General features: G+C 39.5%; 1 protein-coding gene across 1 annotated transcript; it reads right to left on the bottom strand.

Annotated features, from left to right (window-relative positions):
• Positions 1-1,140: 1,140 nt before the first annotated feature.
• On the bottom strand, positions 1,141-16,794 carry kcnk5a (potassium channel, subfamily K, member 5a). The gene is made up of 5 exons (XM_066675381.1): positions 16,305-16,794; positions 5,838-5,949; positions 5,194-5,360; positions 4,536-4,704; positions 1,141-4,278 (listed from the first exon to the last, which is right to left on the bottom strand). Exons 1-5 carry the CDS (start codon positions 16,488-16,490, stop codon positions 3,332-3,334), a joined length of 1,581 nt encoding a protein of 526 aa, XP_066531478.1. The 5' UTR covers positions 16,491-16,794; the 3' UTR covers positions 1,141-3,331.
• Between the last annotated feature and the right edge of the window lie 1,771 nt (positions 16,795-18,565).

The raw sequence follows: 18,565 nt of genomic DNA, 5'->3' as shown, positions 1-18,565 counted from the left end.
TGTAAACAGTCTACAAGGTCATGTCCTGAACAAAGCAGAACAGCAGTAGCCACTTTTGGGCAGATGTCCAGTGTTTACTTGTAAAACACACCGGGATTCACTGAATCTCTGGGTGAGAAGTAATTTGGGAACGTAAATGGCATCTATTTTGGTTCTGGACTTTTTCAATCCCTTTAGATTCATTATTAGACTTGGCCTTTACATCTGAGAAGGTTTTACAGAAATAAAACCCCATAAGCCTTAATCCGTTTCCAGGAGCCACATGCATTTATGACATGTTAACACAGCGGGGCGGTACTCCAACATCAAATCCCGAATTTGGTCCACAGAAACTAGAATCTCTGCAGTGGGAGACAGAATGAAGATGAAACTGCTCAAATATGTGCAACAGTGTAAATAATCTCCAGGAAGCCAGGAAACCCCGTCAGGAAGCTGTTGAATCCATCCGCTGGAGTTGCCCAGTGTCATGACGCAGGAGCCCAGTGTGAGAACCTGTAGCGGGAACTGTCAGCAGGATATCCACATTTTTACCTTGCATTCTTGTTGTCAAAAGGATCAAGATTGGCATTAGTTGAAAATCATGACACACGCTACAGAATATGATGATTAAAAATTGAAGAAAGATGTCTTGACTACTAACAATGAATGGTTAAAAATTAAATTGTCAGTTTTATACTTTCCACAAATGTAGTAGAGAATTAAAGACGTGTTTGGTGTCCAACTTCTGCTGCTTTAGTTTTTAATGCAGGAGTCACAAGGATAGCTTTGCTAATAAACAAAGTCAGTAGCAGCTTAGATCTTTGTCAAAAATGCATCCTTATGACTTACTGTTAACTCTACATTGAATTTAACATTACCATGTAAGTTTGTTCTAAATTTGTCATTGATGTATATATAATTTGTAGATTACAGTCACAATTTCTATGACTTCTGGAAACTAACACAAGCTGGTACAACTGGGATAAGAGGAAAACTGTCAATGCTTTGTCCAGTGATTTCTTTACAACAGACAGTAGAGATTTTCAGTACCATAATAAAAAGCACTCTGATGCCACAGTATGGTGAGAAATGATATATGAGACATCAAAATATTACACAAAAACAATCCATATTTAAAAATATTTTATTATACTTTCACTGTAATATTAATCAAAAACAAAAGTGATTTAACACCGCTTAAGTTCTTCAGGAAATTTGACCAGTTTTACATGTATCTTCACATTTAATAAAAGGGTGGGGGTAGGCTAAACATACAAACAGTTGTCCTTTTCAGTAAAAACATATACCAATTTAAAATATAATTTACAAAACACAAGGCATTAGCAAGCAACGGAAGACCTTCAAATGAAAGTATCTCATTGTAATGAGATGCATTGGATGGAGTGGTACAGCAATTAAAAACCATCTGAGTGGTGTGTTTTGTGAGTCAGATTGTGTGCAATCCAATGAAAGAACTCCAGGGGCATTGGGAATTTCCATTTGCATTCCCATGTACCAACCATCACGGTCAGTTTCATCTTTCCTTAGTGATACTAAAAATATATTACAAGGCTGAGATATAACTTTGCTACCCCTCTTACACTCAGAGATTTAGGGAACCGATGGTGGTCAGATGTGGAGAAACAAATACAAAACCCATACAAGTGGGTAAAACTTAAGTTTGTGTTTCCTTCATTATGATTAAGATAAAAACACCAATATGATGCATACGAGTCAGAGAACCAGGAGCAATTCTCAAAGGAATCACTTTTCATTATTGTTCATAGTCTATAAACCATGGATCCATTTGAACTGATTATGCAATTCATATAATTACAGGTCAACTTGTTTTCACAATCTAATAAATTACATTTACGACATTACTTGAAAATTAGAGCCGAACCCACTACTGATCTTGGCAACTGTCAAGATGTCATGAAAGTTTCTAAAATTAAAACCTCCATTTGTCCATAGCATCAGTCAATAAATGAAATTGTGGACTTCATTTTGGTCATCATTTGGCTGAAGTGAAAGCAAAGGAAGACAAATGCTAATCTTTTGCAAGACGCCACTTCTTTGCTTGCCATAATACTGACTGAAATGCACTTCAGATTCCATTTTGGTTAAATTAACACCTTAGTATGTGTGTGACATTTCACAGGCCACAAAGGCAGTCCTCTTTGTTTGATAAAGTCAGGCACAAGAAAAGTCTCATCTTCAAGTTTGTGCAAAATGTCCAAAAGTGGAAAAAAATAAAAATCAATCTAGGAAACTCTCAGTAACTGTGTTTACATGCACACATTAGATTGACTCAGTCAAGTTAAGAAACTGGACCGAACAAAGACTAATTGCAGAAATGTCTATTTACATTACAGTAAAAACTCTCTTCAAGATGCAGCTGCGATTACCTTTTAGACTGTTTGTTCTATTTAAAATGTGACATTCACGATTTTTTAAAGTTCTGAAGATGTTTCTTCACCATTTGCTGCTCTCCAGTCTGTTTGCATGCTTGAATGCCCCAGTGTCAATAAAAGGGTAAAAAAATACATTAAAAAAGTGCCCAGTACTGTATGCTAGACTTAAACAATGGGGGGAAATCCAAAAGTCGAAAAGCATGTACGGAGACGAGGATTTATCTCTATTCTTGCTTCAGAGGGGGGCAATTATTTTTGAATTATTTTTGTTGTTTTGGATCATTTGGATGGAAGTTGGAAATGTCTCCAAATTCCAGAGACGGCCAAACGCATTTATAAGTACTACAAAACTAAACAACTTGAGTTCCAAATTAGTTTCTATGGTAACTCAAACAGTGAGTAAAAACTTAGACAAGTTAAACTTCAGCTACTTTCAAACAGTAGTTTTTCCCTCATAGCATTCCACAATAAAAACTGTGGAGCTTCTGAATGTAAACAAACCAGAGAGAACAGCGTTTCCTTAAAATCATAGACATCCCCTTTAAATATGAAAATTCAATGACTAATCCATGTTTGACTAAGCCCATTTCTTCCCATGTGCAATGGTGTAGCGCCTTCACTTTCTATGTCTCAAGTTTTCTATCATTTTAAAAAAGTTTTCATCACAGGTCGTACTGTAGTAATTCCCTCTGGAAAAAAAAAACCTCAAAAGCTCCATATGAGACTGACTGGAGTGATCTAAGTCTGGCTTGTATAGTCTGGCTAATACTAGCACAGACCACATGCTTTAAATCAGGCTAAGTTTAGCTTAACTAGGACCTTTTTCAGACAATAACAATCAAACCATTTTACTTAGTCTGACTAACACTGAACCTCTGGTGTGCATGTAAATGTAGTCACTGAGGGTCTAATTAAGTCTGTGTTCTGTTGTAGATGCCTCAGATCTCAGTGTTGTCTTCCTTGGAGTATTCCTCTACCAGCTGCTCATAGGAACAGTGCTCAGATCTGTCTGTGAACACTGAGCCTTCAGATTCAGAACACTGTTCCTCCTTGGAGTCAGTCTCAGATTCAATGTTTTCATCAGAGGTTGATAGTTTGGGCTTAGTGTCTTCATCCTCCTCATCCTCCTCCTCCTCCTCCTCCAGGTTGTTGTTCAGGAGATTCTCCTCATCGATGAAGCTGATGTTGGCTTTTTGATAGATGAGAGGATGATACTCCTTGGACTCCCACATGTGGCGACCAGCCGAGTGGCTTCCCGGCCCGATATTTCCGTGTTCTTCAGATGCATCTTTATCCAGCTGATTCTCAAACATCGTCTCGGGGTCTGCTTCTACATCAACGTCACCGTCACCCTGCATCTCGTTTAGCAGAGGTCCTCCTTCCTGACCAAGCAGGTAGTTCTTAGACTTAGAGAAGGCCACAGTGACCCTGTCACTGAAGCTATAGCGTCGCTTCTGCCGGGGGGAGCGGTCCAGATTTAGAATCGTGTTTCCATTAATGGGAACAGCATCACTGCAGCTTTTAGAGCGGTTGAAGTCTTTTGACTTGGTCCCAGTCACGCCGTTTGCACACTGACCTCCTTCTTTCTTGGCACCGATTTGCTTAATTAGGTCATTGTAACCCTCCTGTCTCTTGCTCAGAAAGCTGAAGATGTTGACATCGTTGGCAGTAGGGGGCAGATGCAGGGCCTTGTGATTTTCTTTGTAATGCAGCTCATCTAAAGAAAGCTTGCGCCGTTTCCTCCGCTTCTTCAGAGCCTTGTGGGCCTCGATGACCATCCGCACCTTCCAGTTGAAGAAGAGGGACAGCCATGCTAAGCCCAGGTAAATCCACACTTCCACAAAATAGCGGTAGAGTGTAGGGTAGTTTGCATTGGGGTCAACACCTAGAAATACAAAAATGGAAAGCACATGAATTATATTTTACAGAACAAATGGTAGCATTAGGATAACTTTCAAATCTTGTGTTTCATTGGGGAAGAGACATTTCCTATGGTTCTCGGAAAGTGATATAAATTCATTTATTGGCAGGCAGTCATCATTCACACATACAGAGTCAATAGTTAAGGGTTCAGGGCAGTTCTCCTGAATTATAAAGTTTATATATTCTCAACAGTTAGTTATATATCAATGTACAAATCACCTGCTACAAGGTCACCAAATCCAATAGTTGTCAAAGTGACAAAGGAGAAATACAGCCCCTCGATGTAGGTCCAACCCTCCTGAGACATGAACACAAATGGAGGAATGACCAAATGCACCAGTACTCCCCACAGCAGGAAGATGGCTGTGCAGGTAAACTGTGCCTTCCTCTGTAAAGCCAAAAAAGAGATAAAGGTATATTTAGAGATGCAATCATACATTTCTTGCACAAAAATTAATGTTAAAAAGGAAATTTAAAAGAAAAATCTTTGTCCTGTTAAGACAAACTCCCATTCAGAATCAATTACTGTTGATCATTGCATTTAATATAAACTATTTTTAATACTTCTATGTCATATATACAAATATTCTCTAATAAACTGAGTATTTGATATGAAAATATTGATAAAGGTAAAATAGTGACCACTCTATACACCATTCTACTGTTACATTTTTAAAGATAAACTACCGTTTTACAACTATCATAAAGCAATAACTCATTCTTCGGATCGTCACATCAAATAAATCAGCCATTCATAATTTGTTTCATCATAAAAATATAATTATGCTAAAATTTTGAAAAACAAGTGGAATTCCAATTACAGACTGTTTTGTACCCATTGTTAAAAGGACATGCCACTGAGCTTTGTGTTACTTACCAGTGTGACACCTCTTTTGGTGAGATACTGTCCAAGGTGTTTTGCTCGACCACCAAAAAACTTGCCAAGTTCACTGATCCAGGTCAGACAAAGTGGGACACCAAACAGTCCATAGAAAATACAGAAAACCCTCCCTGATGATGTTTTGGGGGCAATATTTCCATAACCTAAGAAAAGAGAATAAGAAAAGTCAGAGTTGTCTGTACTTGGTGCACAATTCCACACGCAATCAGATAAAGAAAAACTGTTTTTATAACATTTCTTGAGGAGAAAACATCATTATGCTGTTGTTCTCTAAATGTTCTGCTCACACTGGTTTATCAAATCAAACTCTTCTTATCTCCGTCTTTGTCTTTCAAGCAACTTCTTCTTATCAGGACACAGAACTGGACGTTTAGACTCTGGTGATGCTGACACTACAGCAAGCAATCCACCTGAGAGTGTGAACAGCCCAGAAAACTTTTAAACAGGTTGTTTCCAAATGATTACTAAACAGATTCCGGAGATCCGCAGGGGATAAATAAAGCTAACTACTTCCTGTCCTATCTGATTAGTTAAGATAATCAGTCCTCCCGCTGTTTATTCCTAAACAATAAACAGATTGGACTGATTTGCACTGTGAAATGGAGAGACTGGACATTTACCTATAGTTGTAATTACTGTAGCAGCAAAGATGACTGCGTTTGGCCAGTTCCAGTTGTTGAACGTTTTATCTCCAGTGATTGTAACGCCTTGCCCTGCGGCTTCAGACACCACCTAGAAAAGAAAAAGACAACTATTTAACCAATTAAACTCCAAAAGCCTTTATAAAAGAGCATATATAGACAAAGTACTTTCTGAAAAAATCTCTGGATTAACACTTAATAAAAGAATAAGCAGCTAATTAGCCTTTAATTTAAGGGGTAAAGAAGGCACACTTTGGAGGATTTATTGTGTCTCAGTCCAGACTTTGTACCACATCCTTCCTGTGAACCACTGAGATCATCAGCAGGCCTCTGATGAGGACAGTGCTGACAAACAGGCCACTTGGGGACATGAGACGACCATCCCTCACCTGAAGGGCTTTTGGCTTCGCTTCTAAACCCTCGGCACGCACAGCTATCACAGATATGCGACAGAGTGGATTTGTCCCTAAACAGCTATTCAGGCAGTTGTGTAATCACAGATGAAAGGAGCAGCTGGGGTCTGCTCATGGCAACCATTCAGAAAGTTCCCTCCAGCTTAAGAAAATAAATACATCACTTACAACAGCTGACCGAGTTGAATGTTCGAGTCTCAAAAACAACAAACTATGGACTTCCGTGTTTACAGCATCTTCATTCCGGTACAGAGCTCTTATGTTCAAAATGGCATCTTGGAATAGAATGACAAATCATTTTCATATTTTGCTTAAGCAAATTTGGACCATTTCTATTAGTTCAGTTAATTAGTTCTATTAGTTAGTGCTGGAGTAGAGAAGCGATGTTTGTTTGAACAACAGTGATATAATAATAATACCATGCAATCATGGACAGGAGATCACTGGGTTCCTGCAGATTTGATTCCATAAATCATTATTATGTCACTTTATGTACGCCAGCTTCTGCTGTTTCTAAGAAAAATCTTAAAAAAAAAGTTGGCAAAAATATTTCTTTGTAACTTAGCTACTAATTAATTTCTGCTTCTCTAAAGAACCTTTAAATGTATGGCTCTTTAAATAACGTTTTGTACATGAGAGAGCATTATGCAACAAATATAAACCGATTAATATTTTTCCTAGAATCATAATGTTTAGCACAAAGGTCAGAAACCATCTGTCTTGAATGAAAATAATGTTTAGCAGAAATACCTTTTGAAAATCTAACATACTTTTTCATTTTCTGCAAGTCAATTTCATGAATAAATATCTCCTTAACCATGTGATCAAAATCAGACTGGAAATTTAAGAAAAGAGGGGCGATCTCAGGCTATGAAACTAAGCCAAAAACTATTTAGGAAATTTTATATTTAAGAGTGGAATAATTAACATTTATAAGCAGACTGTTCCAAGAAATTGACATGTGTGTCTGGTCTTTAATCTGGTCTTATAAAATAAATAAATCAGAACAGTGTTTCATGCACAGTACTTAAATGCCAGAAATTATTCAGTGACAGGAATTATTTTGCAGTTTCATTTCCACAGAAGGCATATGTACACAATTAGCTCTTCTAGCTTTGGAGTAGATTTCTCCCTTGTGTTGCAATAATTAAAAAAACACAGCTATGCAATGGCGTAAAGAGGTACCATGCACTCCTACAATTTTAATCAAGTTATAGATGTAGGGGAGTGTAGTGTTAGGAGTCTTGCCCAAGAACTTTTACTGCTGAAGCATAGGCGGGTTACCGAGGAGGGGAATCAAGCACTAATCCTGAAGTTAGCAGAATTACCCACTACTTTGTAGAGCTGGAAACAGTAGGAGTTCTTCAGAGAACAGATGCTGAACAGCTATTAAAATGACTCCTGAGATGTCTGGGTCTGGGAGGCATGACTAGACAAGAGAAATTTTGGCGAATAAATCACTGTCCCTGCAGCCCCATCAAATCAGTAGACTCAGTGTTGAGTAATGATGTGCTGTGGCTGGCCCCTCCATTACAGGCCCCTGCTGGTCAAGAGCCTTTGAGGGCCAGCGATTCATCCATCTGCTGAATACATCATGATGGGACACTAGGCTTTATGGGAGTCACCATTTGGTGCAGCATGGGAGCATTTGAGAAGTTATATGAGATTTCTTTGGATAAGGACTAGGAGACACCTGCTAAGACTTGAGCAAAATGAAAATTTTCCATTCTGACGACTATAAAGTCTATAGCCAGCTGGAGGCCCAGAGTACAACATGTGATGACCTTAAAACTCTTTAAAAGGGATCTGAATGATTTCTCTGAATGTCACAGACACAAAACCTCAGATTTCAAAAAAAGCTTACAGACACTTGTTGAGTTCCAAAGAAAAGCTCCATTTTACACAGACTACAGTATGGTGCCAGCTGCAGGCCAAGAACACAACATGTGACATTCTTAAACTCTCTTTAAAAAGGGATCTGAAATCTTGCGTCTACAGGGCTTCTGCAAATAGCTTCTTTGAAGACAGGATAGCTGCTGAAAGCAGAAGCGAAAATGTATCTGGTTGTGAAATTCAAACATGTACACATAAGTCTGTCCAATCTGATTTCACCAACTGTCAACATTGCACCATGCACGGACATGACACAGGACCCATAGCTTAGCATACAGCAGTGAGTGTGACTGGACAGAGAAGAGAATTGTGTGGGAGTTTGGCCAAAATGTGTGTTTACAAATCAAGACGTCCTTGAACTAAACATGCAGCTCATTGAAACGTTTTGATGATTACACTCAGTGTTTTGGCATGAATGTGCGTTAGCAGATAGAATTAAGGCTGCTCTGGCTGTGAAATATAAGTCATGCACATCTTTTCAGTATTCAGGACTCAGTTCTATTTCTACTACAGCTTTAGACAGCCACACTAATTAGTGTATTTGGTTACTTTCTGGTGTAACCATTTCTGACACAATTTCAGCTGTGCACACTGTACAATCTCCATTTAAAAAAGGCGGAGGGGCAATAGAATGGGATGCTCTGGACCTACCAAAAATCAGCCCAATTTATCGGTCTATATTGGTAGAATACTTCATTGCATCTTTGGGAAGAGTTTCTGTGTTTTTATTAACCATCCCAATAGCTAATACGGGCAGTTCTACGTCAAGTACACAACTCTAAACATCAGCATGTGATGACAATTGTAGAAAACGTTTGGTTTCATACCAAAACATGATTTACATATATATGTTTGGACATGTGATTTTTTTTTTTTTGTAAACAGCAAATTGTACTGTGGTACTTGCACACCTCTAAGTTATGCATATCCAGCTCAGACCGGTCATAAGTGCATTAAATTCAGTTCATCTCCATGTAAATCTCATTTGGATAGGACTTGTTGCTCCAGTTCAAAACCAAGGAAGCAAAATATTTACACTGAGAAGAACTCCCAATCAGGCCATTCATCAACAGCTTATCTGCACTCCTCCACTGCCGATAAAGGACATGACCAAGACAGCAGTCCATATCCTTAGACCATAACTCTCGGAAGGTTTATCAGCTGGTCAACTCTAAATCATCCTGGGTCATAAAAAAGACTTATCCCTCGACCTGAGACCAGAGGTTACTTAAAGGGAAAGTTGTGTTTGACATAGGTGTGGTCCAAACATAGCTGCTTATGATCAAAACTGAAGCATTCTCCAATAAATAAATAAATAAAAATGTGGCACAACATGTAGCACCAGGTTGTTGGTTCAAACATGGCCTCGGGTTACTTTTTATAGGGGGAAAAAATGGCGACCTTTGAGTACCATCTTAATGGACAGGGTTTATTATGAACTGCAACAGGGCAATCCTTACTGGTACAACAAATGGATAAAAAAAGGGAAAATCAGATAGACATTTTACTGACAGACATTCATAATGAAACCAAAAGTAAAGATTTTTTTCCCGTAATATTCTGATTAATTCACCCCTATTATCACAGGTATGCATGAAATATCATAACATTGTTTCTTCCCTAGTCCATGGTATCAAGGAAGTCAATATGCCTCTGAAAGAGTGTTTTCTCTTGATGAAGGGAATGTTGAGAAATGTTCTAGACATTGTCTCATTGTCTTCTTTCTGAAGAAGAATTTGGAATGGACCAGTAACATGAACCAGTTTAATATTAAGGTCTACCATCTTTTGCAATGGTTGAAACTTGTCTCTTTATGCAGTAGGTAATATAATATTGAGCAACAAATATTAATACAGAAGTAAATAGGTGCCAAAGTGTCTGATGAATAAAAAGGATTTGTTTCAGTGATGACAAATTTGGCAATGATAATGAAGCAACACTGTGTGCTACAATAATAAGAACCCTAACAATAATAACAAAGAGGAGAAACTAGGCCTCCTCAATGTTCCAAAGCCTCAAAAGCCACAAAAGCTGTTGTGCTGTTGCAGACTGTCTGTGTACAATGCATTTGTCAAACGCCTTATTAGCCTTTTCCAAGGGCCAGAACCACCCTCATCCTCAGACCTCGAAAATATGACGCAAGTTTAAGCATCATGGCATAATGTTGCCATCAGCCACAGTCCCCCAGGCACTTCAGCTTCCAAAGAATGGTCCTGCCATAAGCACAGACAATGAGAGGTTTCCTCCAAGTCCCCTGAAACCACTCTGAGCTCAGCATTACTTCAGTGTCCAACTACCAGCGGTCCAACTTCTGTCACATTACCGCCAGCCTCTGTCGGATTCCCTAAAAGCCAACCACAAAGCCAGCATGTTTTTCAAAAGAATAAGAAGTCCCAAGATGACTGGAAATGTGTATAGTTTCAGGCAGCTTTTAGAAAGTCAACAACAATGATTTAGTCTAGCTCTGTACCATCATAACCTTAGTCACTGTTTGGTCTGTGGAAGGTCATGGCAAAACAAATGGTAAAGCTAACACGTTCATTTCCTTATCTGATCAATGTCAATCAGTCCTCAAGGCTGGCGGCATTAAAAAGCACAGCTGACCGGGCAAAACATCAAAGACCTTTGAAGAAGTTTATGAAATCTAAAAACTACAAATGCTTCTAAAATCCCACAAAGATCCACAACTATAGAGTAGAAAAGTTTCTTTTATAAAATATGTGATAGTTCTTCTCTTCAAAGCAAGCCCCAATCTTCCTCTGGATTTGAAACCCACAGGCAAACTTACACTAGTAGAAAGGGAAAGAGAAAAGAAAGTTCTATGGTGGAGCCCGGTGCAGCGCTGATAAACAGCATGTGGTAAACCCACAATGACAAACTCCAACTGTTATCAGCCAGCTGACTCTGTGACTGAAGGATCTACACTGCGGGTAGTTTTCCATTCCTCTGCATGGAGAGAGCACAAGGTGCCTAAGAACTTGAAACAGCTGCTCTGAGGGGCAGGGATTGAATTGCTGTAGCCTCAAATAATACAGCCATTTAACAGTTTCATAGTCAGAAAAGAGATTTCATTAGCAGCCCAGGAAATTCAGAGACCCATAATGTCAATCATGATTTAAATGATGCAATAGACACTAATATTGTCGACTATACGGTACTAGGCATAAGAGCTTAATGAGAGTGTCTCTGATCACTCAAAGCTAAAACAACTGATATTGAATGTTTATTAGGGGTCCATTTTCTCTATCACCAGTTTTAGAAACTCCGTTTTCTCTGTTTGTGAGTTTTCTTGAATCTAATCCACTCAGAAACACATCTACGTTCATTTCATGGCAAATCTGACCTGAAATTACATAAATGAAGAGTGGTCAGAGGAGAGCACTGCACTGAAAAATCGGCAAGTAGAAGTGTCCTGAAACATTTGAATTATTTTTTAAAATATCGCCTTGAGAATATATACAAACACATATAATTCTTACTGTTATGTATAATAACATACAGTCATGCTGCTGTATATACTAAACAAGTTTATACACCAACCATGTCCCGCACACACACACTTAAACAGTCACATTTTTCTACAGCCATCACCCATGCTCGGATGCCATCCCATCATTAGTGTTGTGAAAAAGTGTGCAGTCAGCCATTAATTCAGACAAACAAATGGGCTGACAGTGCAGAAGCTCTTTTCTCTTGTTTTGAGTAACTAAACCATCAGAATCACATGACCTTGTTCATGTTTCTATCACAAAACCGATGTTACGAAATTACAGCTGCAGCAAAGATTCATACTTCAAGTTTCAAACAACAGTCTGAGCGTCAGCTGCTTCGACCACAAAGATAGGAGACGTCTGATATCTAAAGTACGTTAAACTGGCCCCAGCTATCAGTAATTTCAGTTTTATTCTGATTGGTTGCTTGCATGTCCATGGATATGCACTTCTTTTCATCAAACCAGTGGGTGCAAGAGCTACATATATATTCAGTACATTTGCATTTATGGTATTTGGCCAGCTTTTCCAGGTGCACTTGAGGAACAAGTCAAATCTAGCCCTAGGATGTTTGCCTGAGGGTTTTCCTTAATACTGTGGAGATTAAGCAAACACAAAATTCCATATCAATAGGTCTGAACAAGATAGACTTTTGAAAAAAAAAAAAAGGTTTTATTTGAAGCATTTAAATACTCCTGCATTTTGGTTAGCACATACGAGTTTTATTTCCGCAGGTGTGTTTGTGTTGCAGCACTGTACTAATACTCTGCACCACACTAAACAGCAGTCTACGGTTGGTCGCTTTGCATGTCAGTAAAATGGCTCTTTCTTGGATCAAAGGAAAGTCTTGCTATCAAGCAAAACACACCTGACTCGCTGATGATAGGCTTGTGAATCTTCTAACAACGAGACTTATGTAGCCTCTGAATCTCTTATGATTATCACGAGTTTCTTGGCTTACAATTACCTTTTCTGTGGCACCTGAATTGTTTAAGATTCAATTCCTCAAGGGCTCTTTAGTAAAAGCAATGCCTTTATGTATAGGGTTGTGCCAAAACAAAGAATCGTTTCAAAGCAAATGGTCACAAGGTCTCTAAAACAGTGAACATGTTGAATACAGCTCTTTTAAAATTGTTTTAATGATTCTATATAGTACCCAAAAGAGTTCTACTATTGTTATAATAACCTTTTTCAGCATTAAGCAAGTCTTACACCATTTGCTTTAAAGAGCCACCACTGGTCAAGCTCATGGTCTAAATTACAGTAGCCAAAACATATTGGCTTGCAGTTGCTCCCGGCATGCAATTAAATACATCTCAAAGTGAAAGATTACCCTGAACAATAAACACATATTAAAACTAATAGAATATTTCTTTGTTTGGTTTGTGAAGCTAAGTTACAGTGGACAGGACTGTGATGCATTTCTGAGACGCTATGACAACCAAGTACACCAACGATGACAGTCAAAAGGAATCAACATAAGGCTAATTTTTCCCCCATGTGAAAAAACTACAGTCAGAATGAATCAAAGTTAAATACAAAAGAAAAGCACATTAAACATCAATGGAAATGTTCAGTATGAATTCTCCCGAACATAATTAAATAGGTCAATTTACATAACATTCTGAGAAGTTTTTACAGAGGTCTGCAAACCCTGTATACCGTCTCACTGTTCATGATATCCTCATAAAGGGTATCATATCTTTGCAAAGTTAATGATCGACATAATTCAGTCTCCAAAAGAATTTAGACATGAGAAGCATTCAAGGCTGGATTGCTTCACTGTCATCCATAAACCATCTAATCTAGCTAATCTGTAACCCTAGTCAGTAGGTATATTTTAACCTTTGAAATCTCTGGAAATTCTAAACTTAATATGTTTCATGTGGCGTCTGTTACCTTTGCTAAAGAGCAAACTGTGTTATAAACGTCTCAACATGCTTTAGAGTACTGAAGAAGGAAGCAGGTATCACTTTCGGACCTAAATGGTGATAATAAACATGTTTTTGTGTTCCAGAGAAAACTGGGTCCAATGCCAATCGCTTGCACCAGAAAGTTACACTGATAAGATATGAAATACCCATTCAAGTTATTTGAAAAGTGTTTTCCTTATTGAACTTGTAATCTAAATAATTCAAAGCTAGAAGGCGGCCTCCTTTCTCTGGGTGATTGGGTTTTCCGACATTAAAAAAAAAAAAATCCCAGGACATGAGTAATTTCTTAAACTTACAACAGTGTTACGCCTGAAGGCAATGTTTTGCTGCCATCCGGGCTAATTATTTACCCAACATTCCCAAGAAGTCCAGGTGTAACTTAATTTGTGTAAAACAATGGGCTGCCTGATAGTAGCACCAAGGCCCACTTCAGTACAAAAGAACAGAACACAGTCATCCATCAAATATGTGGGTTTGAATTTGAAATTAGAGTCTCAAAACTAAGTTAAAACAAAACTGAGTACTTCATAAATCATAAAGCCACAAGCATTAGCATAACCCATCCGAGAAATTAAAGAGGATCTGCATTCATGTCGGAATTTAGTTAACCGCTAGAACAGCCTATAATCATTTTTGGCGCTTCGTAATAACCGCGTGGCGGATTTAATATTCTTTGCAGCAAGCAGCACATTCAGAAGGTGTTGCTTCTGGTAAAAGTCTGGTTTTTTTTTTATTCTGGCCTTATTCTGTTTTTTTCTGGCTGTTTAGATCAAACCTCTAACAGCTGACATACAAAGCCTGGACAAACCTCCACAAAACTGGCCAACATACACACATCCTTCAATTCCAAACCCACCTACCATCAACCGAACTGGGACAAAAGCGAATACAGAGGAGCGAAGTGGGGGTTGGTGGTGGTTGCAGCTTTCAATGGGGCATACAAATTATTTTTCTCCCACTTTCCTTCCACTTACATTGGGAGTGGGGGGTCATTATGGGAGGGAGGTGGGGGGTTCATGAATTATGCACAAGCTTCAGCTATTCAATGCCCAAAAAGCTCTGGAGGGGCAGATGGACAGGACTTGTTTCAACATGTCCTGGCTGGCATTCAGGTCAGTGTCTTTGTGCCATTTTATGTGTCTTAGACCTCTTTACTCCGTCTTGATATTGAGTTGAAGACTGACAATAGAAAAGCGCAAAACATACATTCCCTGTTTAATAAAACTACCTTTCACCAGCGGCATCTTCCAAACTTTAACAAATATAAACTGGCCTCTCAGAAACCCCTCTCTGGATCAGGCTTGATATAAAAGTAATGAAGCTATGAGATACAGGAGAGTAATGGATGAAAGTTGGGAACCACAAAAACAGACATGACACCATATATATTGGGATATATATCAATGTTCTCATTACATTACTGCACCTGTTTGAGTAGTTTGAACACAACCGCCTACATTTGGAGGCTTATTTTAAGTGCACATCTTCCATTAAAAGCAGGTCATTTGAATGTATAAAAGTGGCCATGTGCAAAAATAATGACTTGCAGTTATAAAAGTCTGAGACAGTGTAAACACAATGGTCTTCAACCATAAACTATATTTCCTTATCCAACACTCAGATTACAGGCATTAATTGAGAATCGTAAATTGTCAAGTAAACGAACAGACAAAGAAACCAAGGCAAGAAGAGCAAGTGCAGACAGTGTGTCTATTCAAGTCTTATGAGGTGACCAACCCATTATGAGTTCATGACATGAGGCAAAAACAAGTGGCCATTAAGCAGGACACAAACAGATTACAGTGGAATGAAACCTCTGGCAATTAAAAATAATCTCATAAAGTGGAGCTGCAGTTGGGAAACGCTGCCTTTCACTACATGTCAGAATTAGTCCTGGAACTAGTTCTGTGGGTCACCAAGCAGAATATTTCTTAATATATCTGAAGTGAAATAACAGGTAATATAGTACTATGTCTCATGTTTCATTCAATAATTACTGAGTTTAAATAATATATCATCACTATCCAAAAGAGTAGCTGTATCACCAAAATAGTAACTTTAAAAGAGAAAAACCTTAAATGTCAGTGGGAGTCACTGTTAAAAGACTTTATTCCAATAAATTTGGAGCTTTTTAAACAGTCTGTTCCTCGTGAAATTTAAACACAATGAAAAGGACAGCTGCTGTGTTCAATGATTACTTTGAATACAGTGATCAATGAATAGTTATTGACATCAGTGTGTGATTCCTGCCCTGTTTTGTGCTTTCAAAATGTTGCGGTATAATTTACTGGATCCAAATATAAAGTGCACCTGTTGAAACTGTGAGGAAATGCTCCTGAAACCAGACCCAAATACTCCATGCAGCAATTTCTTACACACAATGAAGAGAAAGCTGTGAATGCTGTAAAATTACAGTCTCTGGGAAGTGGTTTTTAACTTGGAATAACATTACAATCTCCAGTTCACAGGTGCATGGAGTAGGACATGTTTAAAGAACTTTTAAAACTAACCTGGAGAACTTTTAAATGGAGAAAGATGAAGTGTCATGCAACGGAGTCTTTTCATAAGACAATATAAACAAAGCACAGTGCAAACACCTCTATGTGCATCTTTAGTTGAGCACACACAGGTGGCTAAGGCACTGCACCCTACATCACAAAACATACAGTGGTAGTGAGGTCTGGAGGTCACAAAGTCTGTGTAAAAGGAGCCTACCTCCAGAATCCTGTTCAGGTCAGCTTTGGTGAGGCACGGGTAGTCTTTCAGAATCTTCTCCTTCTTGTCATTGTACTGGTTGACTGCAAGGTTCCAGTTGGGCTCCTCCAGCACCTGGAATATCGCTGCCCCGATGGACAGGTAGAAGATAATAGCTGAGGTCAGCAGGGGACCCTTATCCACCATAATGGAGCTGAGAGAGATGCAGAGGAGCAGGCGCCACTGCCTCAACCCTGCCCATCTACCAACACCAACTTCTTTAAACGCCCGCCACACTCAAATCGTTCGCTCTCACGGGCAGCTCTCTGCGGGGAAGAGGAGGAGTTCCAGGTTCAGGATTTCCAGTCGCGTCTCTTCTGCTCCTCATGAGCCCCACCGGAGCTTCCCGCCGGCACTCTGGGCAGTGAAAGGCCAGCAGAAGGCCAGGGAAGTGGATCTCAGTGGATTGCAACAGCACTGAAGCCGGTGTTTCAGAACGCTGATCTTTACCGTGGCCACGTGCACAGCTGTAGCACCGACACCGACATTAGGCAATAAGGCGGGGCCTCAAATAAGCACCGCCTACTAGAGCCAGGGGCCAAAAATGTCTCTCTCTCTCTCTCTCTCTCTCTCTCTCTCTCTCACACACACACACACACACACACTCTCTCTCTCTCTCTCACACACACCCTCTCTCTCTCTCTCTCTCTCTCACACACACACACACACACTCTCTCTCACACACACACTCTCTCTCTCTCTCACACACACACACACACACTCTCTCTCTCTCTCTCTCTCTCTCTCTCTCTCTCTCACACACACACACCCTCTCTCTCTCTCTCTCTCTCACACACACACACACACTCTCTCTCACACACACACACACACACTCTCTCTCTCTCTCACACACACACACACACTCTCTCTCTCACACACACACACTATCTCTCTCTCTCTCTCTCTCACACACACACTCTCTCTCACACACACACACACACACTCTCTCTTTCTCTCTCTCTCACACACCCTCTCTCTCTCTCTCTCTCTCTCTCTCTCTCTCACACACACACACACTCTCTCTCACACACACACACACACTCTCTCTCTCTCACACACACACACACACACACACTCTCTCTCTCTCTCTCTCACACACACACACTCTCTCTCTCACACACACACATACACACACACTATCTCTCTCTCTCTCTCTCTCACACACACTCTACAAGTGAAAGTATAAGTTGTGTCTCCAGAACAATGGAGACATTTATATTATATTAAATGGTTATGTATTTCAGTGGTGAAAGAATGAGGGATAAGAGGCAATAAAAACATCTCTCACTCACACACACACCCCGTTAATCTCTCTCACCACTACTATCCATGTTACACTTTTCTTTCTTACTCTCTTTCGTTCACACACACACAGCCATCATCACTCTGACCATTACTGTTCGCATGACACTTTCTTTCTTTCTTTCTTTCTTCCTTCCATGTTTGCTTACGTGCTTTCGTCCTCATTTATAGACCCCCATCTTTCCATCAGATGTTATTCCCTTGTTTGCTCCATCCTCTAAATCCAGGATGTTTTTGTTTCACTTGCTCCCCTTTCTCTCTTCTAAGTGTGTTGATACGAAGCTGTGAGGATGTTCAGGATGACCATGTCAGAGAAGACTCTGTACAGAGGGAAAGGGGTTATGTTTTCTTGGTTTTCTTTGCTATGGGGAAATGTTAGGTGGAACATTTCCTGTAAACACAGATGAAGTGCAGTTTTAAGAATAAAGAGCTTGCTATTGTGTTAGGGAGGGCTCTGCTGTCCGCAGGGTTAATGTCTGCAGGCTGGATCCGTGTGTTTTTGTTTGCCTGGGGATTAGTGGGTTATCTGAAGACATGACTCTGTTATGGCTGCATGTATCTACTCTGGCTGGAGGCTTAAGGTCAGGGGGAGATGAATGGACCTAAGGCTATGTTGTTTGTGCCAAGTTTACGTGTGTGTTTACGTCTGAGGTTTGTATCTTTAGCGCTCTTTAATCTTTAAATAGTGTGACTGAGTGCCAGCCTTGGCGTGCAGGAAAACACTATTATAATAACAGATGTTCATGTAATTTAGTCATTTCAAACCTATTGTTTAGACTTGTGAGTCCTAGGCCTGGGCATGCCTGAGCTTACAAACAGCATGGATGTGACAAAATGAACATTTTCTGCTTCAAGGTGTTGGCCGTTCATACTGTCAGTAGCAGACTACGTAGACCTACCTTAGCGTTTGCTTTGAGTGG

This window comes from Hoplias malabaricus, chromosome 1 (genome assembly GCF_029633855.1).
Source record: "Hoplias malabaricus isolate fHopMal1 chromosome 1, fHopMal1.hap1, whole genome shotgun sequence".
NCBI lineage: Eukaryota > Metazoa > Chordata > Actinopteri > Characiformes > Erythrinidae > Hoplias > Hoplias malabaricus.
The sequence above is the reverse complement of the archived record's forward strand: the minus strand, read 5'-3'. Positions and strand labels throughout refer to the sequence as shown.

Bases quoted from the DNA above. Each gene is read 5' to 3' on its own strand.
- kcnk5a (XM_066675381.1), bottom strand. From the start codon at position 16,490: ATGGTGGATAAGGGTCCCCTGCTGACCTCAGCTATTATCTTCTACCTG. The intron at 5,950-16,304 runs GTAGGCTCCTTT...TTTCTTTTCTAG, and splicing joins ACCTGAACAGGATTCTGGAG to GTGGTGTCTGAAGCCGCAGG. The intron at 4,705-5,193 runs GTAAGTAACACA...TTGGCTTTACAG, and splicing joins CCAAAAGAGGTGTCACACTG to AGGAAGGCACAGTTTACCTG.